Source organism: Chelon labrosus (genome assembly GCF_963514085.1).
Source record: "Chelon labrosus genome assembly, chromosome: 21".
Taxonomy (NCBI): domain Eukaryota; kingdom Metazoa; phylum Chordata; class Actinopteri; order Mugiliformes; family Mugilidae; genus Chelon; species Chelon labrosus.
Genome location: NC_140354.1, coordinates 15,443,265 through 15,458,827, shown reverse-complemented (window position 1 = coordinate 15,458,827; position 15,563 = coordinate 15,443,265). Strand labels below are relative to the sequence as shown.

Genomic DNA, 15,563 nt, shown 5'->3' with positions numbered 1-15,563 from the left:
TGACTGAGACAAAAAATATACCGTTAGAAATACCCAAAAAGAATTTGATCTAATTTTTAATCACTATGAAGCCCATCAGAACCAGTGGTAAATTTTCAAAAGGACTTTCGCAACAGTCAGACTGGTCTCTGTCTATGCAGCCCTATGTGCAACAACCTGCAATTCATGTGTTATGACACCTTTCCCTCAGAGCAGGCATTAACTTCAGTAATATGACCAGCGTTTGCTCATGAAGGCTTCATATGGGCCAGCCTTCACTCACCATCAAAGACCCTTGGCCACCCATGACCCTGTCGGTGGTTCACGTCTGTTCTTTCCTTGGATCCCGGACCACTTTTGATAGGACCACTACAGACTGGGAACAGCCCACAAGAGCTGCAGTGCTCCGACCCAGTTGTCTACCAATCACAATTTATTATTTGATGGGAAAAGAACTTCTTGGGACTCTGGTCATAAGTCAAAGAGTTTTCTTTAATCAGCAATTCACAGAGAGTCTAATTGCAGGTTCTCTTTGGAGAGAAGCTCCTCTGGCTACCTCCCCATCTCACACAGCTTTTATACAGATAATCTTGCTATGTAGTTTCCATGGTGATGTGACTGCCATCGGTCCCTTTTCACTTGTTGCTCGCAACATCCTCAGTGCAATGACATTGTGAAGGGAGAAGAACAGACGAGAAAACATTCTAAATACAACCATAGAGATCTTAATGAATGAATGAATGAACTTTATTGTCACTATAACAAGTACAGCAAAATTGCAGCACTCAACCCGTCCGTACATATACAGACAATACATCACCATACACCAGCAAAAAGGACATAAGTAGGATCGACAAATTGATCCGAAAGGCTGGTCATGTGATTGGCAGTAAGTTGGAGACGTTTGTCTCAGTGAGGGACAGGAGGACAATGGACAAACTGCTCTCCATCATGGACAATCCGTCACATCCACTACACCAGATTATAGAGGGGCAGCGGAGCTCATTCTCCAACAGGCTGATCCAGCTCCGCTCCCACACTGAACGCTACAGGACTACTTTCATACCATTCTCTGTCCAGCTGTACAACAACTCACCTTTCTGTGACAGATAACTCAATGTTATTAATGTTAATGGATACTACTGCACCTTACACTTTACCCTGTATATATAATTTATACTCTTCCTTCTCTGTTTCTTGTACATTTGTTCATATGCTAATATGATAATTTGTACATTTTGGCTTATACTATTTCTATTTTATTTTACTAGATTTTATTCTACTTATTTTTTATTTCTATTTTATTTTATTTAATCTAATTTAATCTAAAGCGGCCAAGGAGTGGGATTGGGAGTTGGGGAGGTGTATTGCATATGTACATAAGCCTGAAGAGTCGCTTTGTCTAGCCTCCCAATCAGTGCCTCAGTTCGCAGGATGTCATCACGATAACACAGCAGGTTGCCATGGAGACATCCCTGATCGGGTCCCCGACGGAGTCAACCATCAACAGGTGGTCAGGGCAGACAGGTTCCCCCGAACCCGAGCTTCTCATCGAGAAGATTCTGTCAGTTGCGTTGGGAGACCAGCTGACCAATTCCATGATTTTAAATTTGGAGAGCAATGCGGAGGGAGGCTCCCAAAGTTTGAGACAAGACAGGACGAGACGTGAGAAGCAAAGCAGGGAAGATAAGGGAGAGGAGAGTCCCTCTCTAAAGAAATAAAAAATACTGCCCTTTCACTCAAGATTTATAGAACAGGATCAAATAAGGTGAAAGTCGATGACATCACACATAAAAATACAGCAAAAAATAATGCTATGTAATAATGACATCTATATTCTTGACCTGAATATAGCGTTTCACACAAAAGAAGGTATGAAGGCTTTTCTGCAAGGTAACTGAAATGAACACAGGCTACTGTCGGCCGTAACAACACCATAAATACCGTCAGTCTGACACTTCTAATATGTGGCTCTCACACACACACAAAAAAAGCTACAACCACAGCAACAATGTCAACTAATAGAGCACAACGGAACTGAACATCAACACATGAGCTTATCAATACTGTGCACTGTAGATATCTTTAGCCTATATAAATCGGCACCGTCAGTAGCGTTTAATAGTGCTTCACAGTGTGTTGTAAGATAACATAATGCAGCCAGGATTAAAAAAAAAAAGCGCCTCTGAAAATTTTTTCATGTATAACAGCTATTAATGTACAGGTAGGTGGAAATTCCTGCTGGGCATTGCTGCTTGTCGCACCTCCTCCGGTGCCCATGGGTCAGCTGCAGGATCAGTTGCAGGGTCATCAGCCAGGAACCACCATTCACCGTTTTGCCCCTTTAATCCTGGAACATCTCCTGGTGGCGGGGCAGTGAGAGGGACGTCTCCCTGTCACCCCCTGCAGCTGGTAGCTGCTACTCCCTGCAGCTGTTGTTGGGGTTAGTTGTTTTTTCCCCAGCTCGTCCTTCCTCCTCAGCCAAAGCCAGAAGCTGCCTTTTTCAGCCTACTCCGAAAGTTCTTTTATGGCCTTTCTCAGCTTCCCTCCCGTCACTCCTGCGTCCCTCAAAAGGCGTGTGGTTGAGAGTCCCACGGAGCCTCGGCAGCCAACCTCCACAGGGTATATGGTGGTCTTCCATCCAGATTCAGATTCAGAGGCCAGATATGAGTACTTGGCCTTCTTCCGCTCGAAGGCGGCCTCCATCTCCTCCTCCGCTGGAACCGTGAGCTCGATGAGGTGTGCCACTCTTGCGCCTGTGGACCACACCACAATGTCGGGGCGAAGAGATGTGGTGGTGATCTCAGTGGGGAACCGGAGCTGCCTGTTGAGATCAACCCTCATGTCCCACTCATAGTCGGGGGAAAAAGGCCTTGGTGTCTCTCTTGGCCTGATGTATCTTTGTCCTCCCCCTTCCCTGACAAAGTTGGTGTGGTTCACTGGTGTTGATGGTTGTTTGCTGCTCCACCGGCACCCTTCCAGCACCACAGCCTGACAAGATGTGTCTGAGGTTTGCGTTGGGAGCACTGCAGAGTGAGAGAGAGTAAACAATGACATTTACCAGCAAATTGTTGATGGACATTTGCTGAAGTCGTTAGTTGACCTTTGACCTTATTGATGGAATGAACTTCAGACCGTTCCTCTGCTAGCGTTAGCAGATGCCTATTCTTGTATTTCAGGACTGACATGTCACAGTAGTCTGGGCTTCATCTTTAGTGAAGTATTTCCACAGACATTATGAACCGCTGCTAGTTTGCTGCAATGACCCACTTGACTCCTCTCCTTGTAGAAAATGGATGACTATTGTACGGTCATTACTGATGGATTATTGGCATAGTTAGAAAATGGGTTTTATGTCCTCATGAAACACTTCCTGTTTACTTGTCTTTGTGATTTAATCTGAAATTGGTCCTGCAAAGGAGAACAGGATCATTAGGAATGCAGGAATCCACAAATCCACAGATCTAATAAAAACGACAGAAAAAAAATCAAAACAGATGAACTGTTCCTTGCAGTTTGAAAAGTGCACGTGTTCAATCTGCTTATTGTCTGAACTAATTCAGGAACTAAAAGGCTCATAGAACAATAAGAAAAAACTTGGACTTGCATTTAAGCTTACATCAAAAGGTCATGTTTATATGGTTTTAGACTAGATCCAATTTACTATGTCTTCTATATGTTGGTACTAGTAAAATACTTTTAGGTTTGTCTCATCCTGTTGAATGTGTGGTAAAAACTGAATATTGCTGCTGTAGCAGCTACAAAAACATCTAACATTTTGACTTACAATTACAATAATACTTGTATCACACAAAAGTTAAACCTACATACATTTATTCTCACTGCAATGGAAAAACATCTTTCATAACGTGAGCTTCAAAGACAAAGTTATCAAACAAGGGCTCTCTCAGTCACTGCATTATTCACTATAGCTCACATTAAAACCAGGCAAATCTATTCAAAATAAATCCACCATCATTATCTACAAGAGAGAGCAAACTGAAGCCCTTTGTACCACTGCAGTATAACGTGTGTGTGTTTGCCTCAAGTCAAACTACTGATAGTTTTGGTGTGATTGCTCTTGTCCTCATCTTTCATGCAGTTCATGAGTTTGGAGTTTAAACGTTTCAGAGAATAAATACACGGTGATAAAACTGAGCTTTTCAAGTAGCGTCCATGCCAATTTATAGTCGTGGAAATAAATGTATCATGTATATGAATGTTTTATGAAGTTCTTTGGTATACTGCAATAAGCGATAGACATAAACAAGGATGGGAAAATGATTAGTTTCTTACAAACAAAGCTGTTAAAAAAAATATATTTAAATCCTGTAGTATTGTACTTCCCCTCAAGGTTTATTGACCGTCATACCAAGTAAAATACAATAAGTTGTATTTTGAACTAATGCAGATAAGACAAAATGAGTAAGAAGCCACTAGTTTATTTATTACCTTTATTTCCCTGCATTTCTCGTGTAAACAGAAGCATTTATTTCTCTGTGTCCTACAGTTCATATCAAATTAAACTAAAAATGTTCTTATTCAAAGGTCAAATCAGGAGAAACTGCAGAGCTCCCATCCCAACGAACCCACATTAAACTAATATTACAGTAGTGTATATATAGTGTATAGGGTATAGTGAAAACTTAAATCCTTAACAAGAAAATTACATTACTACATATGATAGTTGCACTGTGCTATGATGAAAACCTCAGTATTCTGTATTTCAGTCCAGCCAGTGACCTTCGCATTTCATCCCTGCCCTTTTTCTATACTACAGGCAACGTATGCTAAAAAAAATCTAAAATCCCTCTACATGAATTAAAAAACAACAGCAAAGCACACATCAGAACAGCACTGAAAGAAAACATGAATAACACACTGACAAAAATGACTCAGGTCAAATCCAGAGGTCTCTTCTTATTCATCTTTCTCTTTGGGATGTTCAGAGAGCGACCAGGCTTCTGCTGTTTCTCCACAGAACAAACCTGAAACATCCACTGGAGAGACAAACAGCATACGTATCATGTCAGAGATTCAGTGCAGCTGCTGGGTTAAAATGACTGTTAACAACATTTACAACAAAAACTATTCATAATCAAATAAAATAACATTGATATTTAATCAAATATTTTACCTGATTAGCTACTTCTCTTCTTCTGGGCCTTCAGGTCATTGTATCGTTTCATCATCTCTGCAAGCTCTGTTGAAACATCTAAAATAAACCAAAACAATTATTGATTGTTGATTTATTAATGATATTTACATTTTTCTCAGTGCTCTATAAGAACGATCTCACTTTAATATTTTTCTGCTGGTTAGGATTGAGGAATCATCTGTCTTGAGTGAGACTTCAATGGCTTCCATCATGGTTGTCTTCAGTGTCTTCAGAATGTCCTCCTAATGTAGCATCAAAATCTTTATTAATTATCACTTATCAAAGAGGAAAATATTGTGTTTAAGCTTCAGTGAATCACACATGAACTGACCATTTAGATGTGTCACTGAGGGAAAGGGCTCAAAGCTATATAGATGTATGTGTGTTTGTATGTCTTGGATTAATGTTCTGGGTCAAATAATTGCTTGGATTAAAAAAAATACCCAAAATCTGTTAAGTACCTTACAAAGAGAAATGTGTACCTCAACATGTCTTACAGTCTCATCAAATTAAATTTCATACAGTGGGACAAACCTTCAACTGATTCAGCTCCTTCAACATGACTTTTTTAGCATGATCAAACATGACGTTCTTTGAATCTACATGTTCCTCAATAGTGTCCCTCATGTTTTTCACTGTGCCTTTTCCTGTAAATCCAGCTGCTCCTAAAACAAAACAGAAAATATTTGCTCAAACATGATAAATGTGTGTATTATTATGGTGACAGACAGTCATGATTGACTTACTGTCATAGCACTCTTTCATGTCCTTCTCAATTGTGTCTGTCAGACTGTTGTAGATGGTTTTCTTTCTGTTCCGGATGATTGATTTTAGCTCTGTCTTCATCTTTTCTTCCTAAGAGAAATAAAACAGTACAGTCTAACATACTACTACTACAAATAATAAGAATAATAAGAATAAGAACAAAAATGAAACACAAATGTCTTTTCAATTTCAGTTTTACTACACAGGAAATAGATTTCTAGGTTCAGCTTTGCAAAAAATCTCAGTTATGTCAATAACCAGTGAACCGGATGGTTTTTATCTCAACCTTTACCTCTGTCTTTAGAATATCCAGCTGCAGTTTCACATCTCTGTACTTCTGAATCAAGTCGTCTGTGACGAGTGAATGCGTACTGATGACCCCGTTGAATGGTTCACCTTCTCTTTTATTTCTGAAACATGTTGAAAGTGTCATTAAAGGTCCCATTAACACATATGTTTTTTATTAATATAGTTTTATAACAGCTTTTAAGTCCATAATTTCAAAACAAATAATTGTATGTTCTTATTAAACAGTTCTTACGGGAAGGTCTGCTTGAATTTCTCATCAACGCTGTCAGTCAGGTGTGAAGACAACATCTTGTTGAGATTTATTAGTTTCCCTTCTTTTGGTTGGTAGACTCCACCTTTCTTAACAACACATTTCAGTGTCTTGTGAAAACCTCTGGCTTTTTTCTGAGACAAAATAGAATAAAATAAATTAAACACATGTTCACAATGTGTCAAAACTGACTTGATGTTTGTAATTCAAATACATACAGATGAGAAGAAGGACTCCAGGTCATCTTTACAAGAACTTTTGGATTTTTCAACACCCTCACTGAGGCATTTTTCAAAAGCCTTGTTAGCTTCTTCCATAGTTGTTTTGACTCTGACAAGTTGATCGTTCATGTTTTTTTTAAGGTCTTCACACACGTTTGTTTTGTTGTCAACCTGAAAAAAAACAAACAAAACCCCAATAATTATAGCAATAAATGCAACAAATTATTTATCAGTTTATGAAATTCTGTTGATGTTGACCATAAACTATTTTAAGCAACCAGTATTCAAGTAATTAACTTCAATTCTAGCTACAATACTTTTAGGAATCATATTTCAATCAAAATGTAGCTCCAGATAAATGTGAGATGTCAGTGATCTGAGTTTAGCATGTTTCAGTAAAACTGACTATAGTTTACTAAAATATGAATATGATCATGTGTAAATATTAATGACAGAGCAGACAGCAGAAGACAATGAGTGGAGCTCCAATGATCTTACCTCTTCTCGATGGTGAGCTCCTTGAATCCAACAGAGAGTCCCATAAGCTCCAGACACATAGTTTAAAGTCTCTGAGTGGTGGTTATTGAGATCTCTCAAGAATTTCTGAAGTTTGGGTATTTCTGTAAAATGCAATTTGAATATTATATATTTACATAGTATAATTTTATCATCATACTCCAATAAATCAGTCATGACTGAATTAAGTTAAAACTAGTATGAACTTGGTGTGTTTATATGGAGATTTAACTGACCAGTTTCATCTGGCTTCAGATATTTTCTTTTCAGAAACTCTTTGGAGCTCACTGTGAAGACGTCGAAGCGGTCACCACTGAACTGATTCTGGGGAAAAGAAAATCACAAAACTCACAGGAAGTGATCAAAACATCACTCATAGCAGCTTGTAGCCTTGATCAGGGTAATCAAAAAACCTAGTGCCAAAGAAACTCACCTGGATCATCTTTTGATTTTTGAATTTAGTCTCCACTTTTTTCTTGGCGCGCTCGTTTCTTTCCAAAATGTGAGCACGAACATCAGCTGCTGAACTACAAGAACAAATATGGATAACATTACACCTCATACAATGTTTAGAGAGCTGAAAATTTTATTTTTTAAATTTATTTAGTTTGTAGGCTGTCAGGGTGACAAGTGAAGTGACAGTGAAGTCTGGTCAAGCTCTCTAGAATTAGGTAGGGCCTGCAACCGTCAAGGTAGTTCCAAGGCTTAATGCTAATCAAAGTAGGTGCTAATGCTTATTATGGATTTTTCATCAGTACTGTTGTTTTATTTATAAGCGTACCTAGTACTGGAACACCTTGAACCAAAAAATGTGTTTTGTGGTCACAGGAGGCCTTTGGAAACTTTGAAAATTAAAGCTGTGTCATAAATCCTCCTTTGTGACAGTTACATTGATAAAATAGTATCATAAAGGTGATAATTCAACTATAGGATCATTTCAGTAGATGTAGTTTGTGGTGCTGTTAAACTGGATTAAACTAAACCAAGTATTTCTGTTATTTAGCTGAGTCCTCTAACTAAAATGGAGCTAGTAAAAGAATAGAAACGTGTTGATACGACACAGTTCAATAGTACTACAAACAGTACTACATAGTATACATAATACTACATAGTACTACACAGTTCAATCAGTTATTTTAAACAAATGCTAAACACAATAACCTTCATCAAGCTATGATTTAGTTCGGGACTGTTATACCAGAACTTCATGTTTTCACTAGTGTACCTAATGAACTGACAAGTGAGTGTATGTAGAGTTTCTTGAATTTACTCCTGCTGTGCTCTTGGCCATCACATGCTCCAACATCTCATCTGAATGTTTTATTTAACTACACAACATTTTTGTCACCTTCATTCACTTACTCATCATCCACATCTCCAATCTGATCAGACTTGGTGCAGATGAAGTGAATCTGCTGACACTCTCCACCGTTTCCCATGAAGCTACTGGCATTTTCTAGGATCTCCCAGGCTTCTGGTTCTGACTCAGCCCGATTAGTGTCAGTCACAATCCACACAGTGGAACAATCCCTAACAATCTTAAAAGGCATAAAATCATGTTAATTATGAATAATTAATAATCAGCTCATTTATCAAATGTTTGAATTACAGCAGCGTGTACATGTGAATACATTACCTCTTTCCACATCTGATCTCTGCTCTTGTTACAGTCTCCATTTCCAGGAAGGTCCACAAGTGTGACATGTTGGAGAAACTCATTCTCTGGCACCCTGACAGTCACACACTTCACGAGTGGCCAGTACAACCTCTTTACATCTTTACCGTCTCCTGACTCTGACTCACTTCTTGTGTATTTGACTAACTCTTTAGATAAGTCTGTAGCCTGTAACAAATAAAAGTAAATTAATGCAAGAATTTTACTTGGTCAATCAAATGCATTAAAGAATAGTGATGATCGCAAGCATCATAAAGGGGTCCATGCCATGGCGAAGTCATCCCCGTGCGGGACGCAGAGGCATAAGTCACCAATAGCGCCACCTATAGACTTGGTGGAGTTGTAAGGAGTCATCCACAGATTAGTGTTGTCAAATTTCAAGACGTTTGCTGTGGTGGGTTGTGAGATATAAACATGAAGTCGTTGCCCCTACAGCCTGAATTTAACAAAACTTGGCATGATTGTACGCCACGCAAGCATATGGCGGGCGCTAAGTTGCATCAGGATTGGGTAAATACTTCCGAAGTTATAGGCCTTAAAGGTGCATAAAATATTTGCGTGTCACGTGTAGCGCCCCCTGTAGATGTAATGTCACGGAACTTGATGGGCATCTACACAATATGTTACAGATTATGTATGGCAAATTTAATGAAATTAGCTATTGCAATTTTTGAGATATTCAAACGTTGCATGTGTAGCGCCCCCTGGAGACAAAAGTTGGGCTTGTACAGAATCATATTATCAATGATATGAAGTTTGATTAAGTTTGGGTATATACTTCACAAAATATTAGCTTTTGAGTTATATAGTTGCACACCATAAAATTAATTAGCCATTAACTTTGTAATCAATAACCCTGCCAAAGTTCTTTTGAGAATTTTCATTATCTTTGTCCATAAATGATACATGCCAAGTTTGGTGAGAAGTGGATGATCGGGCTTGGAGGAGTTGATTTTGCATTGAGGTGCAATTGGAATAGCAGGACTTCTACCAAGTTACCAGGTTTAATGCCTTTCACCTTTGCAGTTTGTCCTGGGCAGACATTTGTAGGTACGCAGAAAATTAAGGCAAAATATAAGAAGAAAAAAAATTGGAAGAAAAACAAAAGTGATCCTGCAACTTTGTTTGCATGGACCTCTAATGATAAGATAGAAGAGCAACTAAGAAACACTGCCAGTGGAAGTTAAAATTTAATCCATACGTTGTACATAGGAAAACCAAAATGGAATCAAATGTTGAAAATTTAATTTTCCAACTCGTCTAACCAGTAGATGTGACCAACTGAGAATAAAACATTTCATGACATCAAACTGGCAAGAATTATTTCCATAAATTTTTTTCTCTTACTAATTTGTATGTGAACGTCTTCCTGCTGGAATCAAGAAACTCTGGAATTTCTTTAAAATAACTGTCGTCCATGAGTTCTTCAGAGGTCTTGTTTTTATATTCTTTTCCATACAGTGCAGACAGCTTTTCATCAAAGTAATGACTCAGGTCATCATCACCACCACCATCCTTTCCCTGATTTTCCCCACACAACTGATCCAAGGACCTCAATTCCTCTTTCAACTCCTGAAAGACCAAAGTTATTTCATCTTTAGTTTTAAATGACATGCAGTGTAACCAGTAGCATTTTGTAGCTACAATGTAACTTCAGTTAACTTCAAATAACAATAAATATATTTAAAGTTTTACCTCTTTTGTAATGAACTCAATGTCTGCCTCATACTTTGAGTTGTGCATGTTAGCCTCGACTTTAATCATGACCGTGGTACATGCACTGATACTTCCTGTTGGTAGAAGACTCTTCTCTCCAATGATGGCATTTATCAAAGAGCTCTTTCCAGCCCCACTTTTACCAAAGACACCTACCATCTCCCTCTTGTCTGTCTCCAAACCATTAATTTTCTTCCTGTTGTACAAAAGTTTAAGGGTTAGGGCTACTGAGTTTCACATTCGTATACATGAGATAAAAAGAGATCAGATTTATGCAGTTTGGCATTACAAATATTTACTGATAAGAATATAGACCTATAAATGCTACATAACTGCAACATACTGTATTTTGAATATCATGCTTAAATTAAAATTTAAATAGATTTTTTATTTATAAATGTTAATCCTTTGGAAACAATCATATTGTCCAAGCTGCATTACAGAGATAACCGGTATATTCGTGCTGCTGCCACAATCCTGAAACCACTGGACCACTGTCTACAATAACAATGTGAAGTTAGAAATACACATACTCTTCTGGCAGACTTATCTTTAAAATAATAAGTGGGCAGGCCCTACCTAATTATATGTGATAGGTTTGTTGTACAGAATTGATGATTTGCCTTGTTGCAAGGCAATTTGCAATTAATTCCAAGGTCTATCTTGCAAATGAGATTGTTCTTTGTAAATTGATGAATAAATATGTAATTAGCTTGGGATGTTTTAAACAGTAATACTACACTCTTTTGCAAACTGTGGTGTATTGATGTGAATGAATTAATAAACTCTGAGGTTTCTTAATGTTGTCTGGGACTGCTTTCATTCCTGACCATGTTACAGTTTCACAGGCTATAGAAAACTTAACACTCACTTCAAGAAAGCATTCATCTTTGGGTTGTCTTGGTTGTGTAGTTCCAATTGGACAGATCCCAATTTTTGTTTCTCTTCAGACAGTATGATTGCTTCTGTCAGTGTAAACGTAAAGAACTGTTTAGTTTTGAACCGCAGACTATAGCACAACATGCAAAGTGTGAAAATGAACAGAAAGAAAGAAATGTAAATACCTAAGTGTGTGTCACGTTGTCGTTTAGCTGGTGATTCCCATCTGCTTGACTCGCCATGAAGGTCCAGAGGTCTCTTTGCTTAAAATATTGTTTTGTCATTATTATTAATGCTACCGAGAAAACTTAAATGGAGTATAAATATACTATAAAAAATATAGTATATAACTATTAAATGTGTATCTCACCTTTGACACGTGTAGATTGCAAAACCTGAGAACGAACAGAAATGAATAACTGACTCAAGAAGTAATACTTGACTATACAAGAAATAGTTTATTCACTCAAGCTTAGAAAGTACATCAGTCTTGAACACATATGTTGGAAATTCACAAACTGAAGTGTGCACTTGTGGTCTCATCAAATTCAGGACGAGCTTGGCAGTGTCTGGGAGGTTGAGTGCAGCAAATGACTCAACACTGATCACATTCATCATCCTTGTTGGTCAGTAAATAACAGTAAATAATTATCTATCACTTAAGTTCCTCAAATACATATGTATGAGGATTAAAGTAATGTTCACTTATTACATGTCTATAAAATCACTGTCACCCTTACCTGAGGCAACTCAGCTTCTCCTCCATGCTCCTGTTTACACAGCAGATACAATAAGTTCAAGGTCATGCAAAACTTTGAGTAGACACTGACAATATAATCTCTATCATAGCTCATACATAATCAGCATGAAACTGTATTTAACTTACTTGAACAGAAACATTTCTTTCCTGAGTTGTGTTTAGTTCTCCCTAATGACAAGAAAATATCAACATATCTGTTATATATCATGATCTTTTATTTGTTTCTTCACTTGCACCAACATGCAACCACATAAGAGAGGCCAAATGTGAAAAGTGTCTTCACAACATTACCTTTAATAGCTTGAGCCTCTTCTTAAATATTGCTCGTGGCCCAGCCTTCGGGATTAAGTGTTTAAGTTCTTCAATACCAAGACAATAGAAACTTTCCTCATAGATGTATTCATCTGTTGTAAAAATAAATACTTAGTTCAACTTAGTAGCACAGAAACAAGAATTGTTTTCTTCAGCTGAACTTAAAGACTGACATAGGTTTTGTCACAGCAGTTAATCATCATATAAGCCTCACAGAGCTATAGATTGGTTGTATGAGTTGAATATATGTTCATTCTCTTGCATTTCTATTTTCTGTTTCGATTAAACAAAGCACATGTCTCCTCTTATTTTGTGTGAAATTCAGATGTTTTACTGTAAGTGCTTTTATACTCTCTGGACACGGACGACAAAAGTGGCAGAATTTGTCTGTAGATTAGTAGACGTTGTGTTTCAGTGCGAGTATATATTTTATAGAGTCTGCGTCCCACAAGTATGAGTGCTAATACTTCACCTTTAAATCTATCGATCCACTCACTCAGACCCCATTCAGTTAGTTTGTTACGAACAAAATCATCCATGGCTAGTAACGGAAACTGAAAAATATATTATAATGTTCTAATCAGTCACAACGGATGCCATTTTACACAGTGATTCATGCAGTTTAAAAGTTCAAACAGCTTACCTGTTATTGACAACAAGAGTACAGGGTACGTTGTTAGAGAGGACTGAATTCAACAGGGAGGTAAAAAACATCAGGCTGGAAGAGATGTGGATGAAGGCAACGTCTAATAACAAGCAGGAAGTCAAAATCATACAGTTACCAAAAACGTATTAAACTGTAAAACCAAGGTTAAAAAGCTGCTTTTCAGCTGGTACAATAGACCATCTGATAGAGGGTAAGTGGAATCAGACTTGTTCGTAGGGGCTGATCAGGAAATGATGAACAAAGGAACAGATGGGTGTGGGAGTGCCGTGGGTTACTGTAGGGCAGATGGATGCACCTTACCTAGTAGGTATGGTGAGGACAAGCAACACCAATTAATGAATTCCCCCATGAAGAAATCTTGACTTTCAGTTTTGTGAAAAGGTAAACAAAAAGCAAAATTACACTTAAAAACTTTGAGTTTCACCGTTTTAAAGTCCCAGGAATTTATCATTGTTTCTGTTAAAATCTTAAAATCTAAAACACAGAAACATCAATGCAAAATAGTAAGAAAACAACTCAGCAGGCCTCTCTATATTATCTACGTGTTTAACTTTGTATTTCCATAATACAGTATATTCAGTTGTAGATGTAGTACATTGCAGTTACTGTCAGCTACTTTGTTTTTCGTTTATGCACATAAATGTCTGCACCTCTTACCACCGTACGTATTATTTTCCCACAAAACAAGAGTGAACAAGATCATTTTAACTGTGAAGCTACAGTGCAGGAACAAGTCATGAATTGTATGGGCCCTTGAGCAAGAAGTGTACCTTCGTACTATCCCACTAAATTCTTCCAGTGAACCATAATAGTAGTGGAAGATTAGTCTGCCAGCAGGTATATGACTTTGTTCAACTGCACTGTCCTGCTCTAATAATCAAGACAATAATCAATGTTTCATTGATTCCATCTCTTCTCAGTTCGGCACTTGAATCAAAGAGAGAAACTCTTAAACTCTTGACACATAGAAAGATTTAAAGTCTCTGAGTGACAGTTATTGAGAGACTCCAAACTTTTCTAAAATTTGTCCATTTCTGTTAGCATCTTAAACATTAGGTTTGATATATACATATTCTGTTTATATAAGAAGACTTAACCTACCAGTGTCATCTGGTTTTAGATGTTTTAATTTTGGAAATCCGTCAGAGATCACTGTACACTCTGGACCTTGCTTTCAAACTGTTGCTGTTGAAACTGGTTTTGATTTGGCATGCTGTGAGTTTTGGTTCCTGAGGAATCACGACTTTCAGTTTTGTGATAATTCTGTAAGGTTTGTTTCCTTTAAATACCAATAACACAATTCATAATGAGGTTGAAATCACTGGTTTAATTTGAAACTTCTTTAAGTGCTTTTGTTTTCATGTGTTACGCCCTGGTCTAGAGGTTGAAGGACACAACATAAAACGCGAGGAACGCGATATGCAAACAAAGTGAACCTTTTATTTACACACAACTAGTGACAAGTGAATTATATACAAGTGACTTGTATGACTTGTATATAGAAACCCTAAGCACAAACAAAAGAAACAAAGACATTAACTAAGCCTAGCTGCCTAATCTAATCCAATCTAATCATAAAAAAATAAATAAAAAATAAACAGGAGAAAACAGTGATTGAAAGAAAATGGCAGTTCACCCCTACTGCTTTGTTCTAATTCTCAACGAAAACTTACAAACTAACAGAAACCACTAATTGACTAACACCACAGAAGACTCTAGAAGTTTATCATTAGGCGAAAGGACAAATGAAATACGGCTCCAGCAGCACATCACGACCCTCGGAAAGACCATTTAAGTGGACGAGCCCTCCAATCCTGGGGCTCCGCGCCACCGGCGTACTCAGCCAACCAGCATCTGAGGCGGGAATCTGTCAAAGGTCCTCAGAAACTTGAGACGTCTCACTCGTGAGCCGAAACGGTTATCAGACAAGCAGCACACGGCTGTTCATAACACATGTGAACATTTAACTCATAACTATTGCTGTACCTCAACACTATCACCAATTTGACTCAACTTTCTAGTTATCACGTCAAGTGATAAATTTGAGTTCTTCTGACTGTACAGCTTTTGATGTGATATGAATATCTGTCTACTGAGAGTTCACGCAGCACAAAAGTCATCAGCAGAGTAAAAACTCTCCAGAGATCCATGTATTGTTTGACAATAATATTACAATTGAAGAGAAATTAACATTCGGGTAACTTCTGTTTTACCTCCTCTTATGATTAAATGTGAGGCCGTTCCAAAAAGCAACAGGCTTTATGTTTTCAGCATCAACACAAGCAGCCAAAGTTGGCCAGTTTAGGTCTTTGCTGCCTCCATGTGGTGTCCTCCATGTAGCTGACATCACTGACAT

General features: G+C 37.8%; 1 protein-coding gene across 2 annotated transcripts; it reads right to left on the bottom strand.

Annotated features, from left to right (window-relative positions):
* Positions 1 to 737: 737 nt before the first annotated feature.
* Positions 738 to 13,528, bottom strand: LOC311506371 (nuclear GTPase SLIP-GC-like). Of its 2 annotated transcripts, XR_014699693.1 has the most exons (24): positions 13,184 to 13,528; positions 13,013 to 13,094; positions 12,520 to 12,632; positions 12,355 to 12,396; positions 12,209 to 12,238; positions 11,839 to 11,863; positions 11,654 to 11,731; positions 11,461 to 11,554; positions 10,569 to 10,785; positions 10,221 to 10,445; positions 8,835 to 9,041; positions 8,561 to 8,736; positions 7,632 to 7,725; positions 7,435 to 7,522; positions 7,181 to 7,302; positions 6,680 to 6,853; positions 6,444 to 6,595; positions 6,195 to 6,312; positions 5,884 to 5,992; positions 5,672 to 5,802; positions 5,279 to 5,379; positions 5,117 to 5,194; positions 4,866 to 4,979; positions 738 to 3,005 (listed from the first exon to the last, which is right to left on the bottom strand). XR_014699693.1 is itself a non-coding variant. In XM_084570307.1 (23 exons), exons 2-22 carry the CDS (start codon positions 13,077 to 13,079, stop codon positions 5,152 to 5,154), a joined length of 2,406 nt encoding a protein of 801 aa, XP_084426433.1. In that variant the 5' UTR covers positions 13,080 to 13,094; positions 13,184 to 13,528; the 3' UTR covers positions 3,037 to 4,979; positions 5,117 to 5,151. The 2 variants fall into 2 exon arrangements, 1 of the variants encoding a protein (XP_084426433.1); XM_084570307.1 differs by lacking the exon at positions 738 to 3,005 and having other exon boundaries at positions 3,037 to 4,979.
* Positions 13,529 to 15,563: the final 2,035 nt, after the last annotated feature.

Excerpts from the sequence above, each read along its gene's own strand:
- LOC311506371 (XM_084570307.1), bottom strand. The coding sequence starts at position 13,079 with ATGGATGATTTTGTTCGTAACAAACTAACTGAATGGGGTCTGAGTGAG. Across the intron at positions 11,732-11,838 it reads GCAATCTACACGTGTCAAAG|CAAAGAGACCTCTGGACCTT; the intron begins GTGAGATACACA and ends CAATATTTTAAG. Across the intron at positions 11,555-11,653 it reads ACAACGTGACACACACTTAG|AAGCAATCATACTGTCTGAA; the intron begins GTATTTACATTT and ends TTACACTGACAG.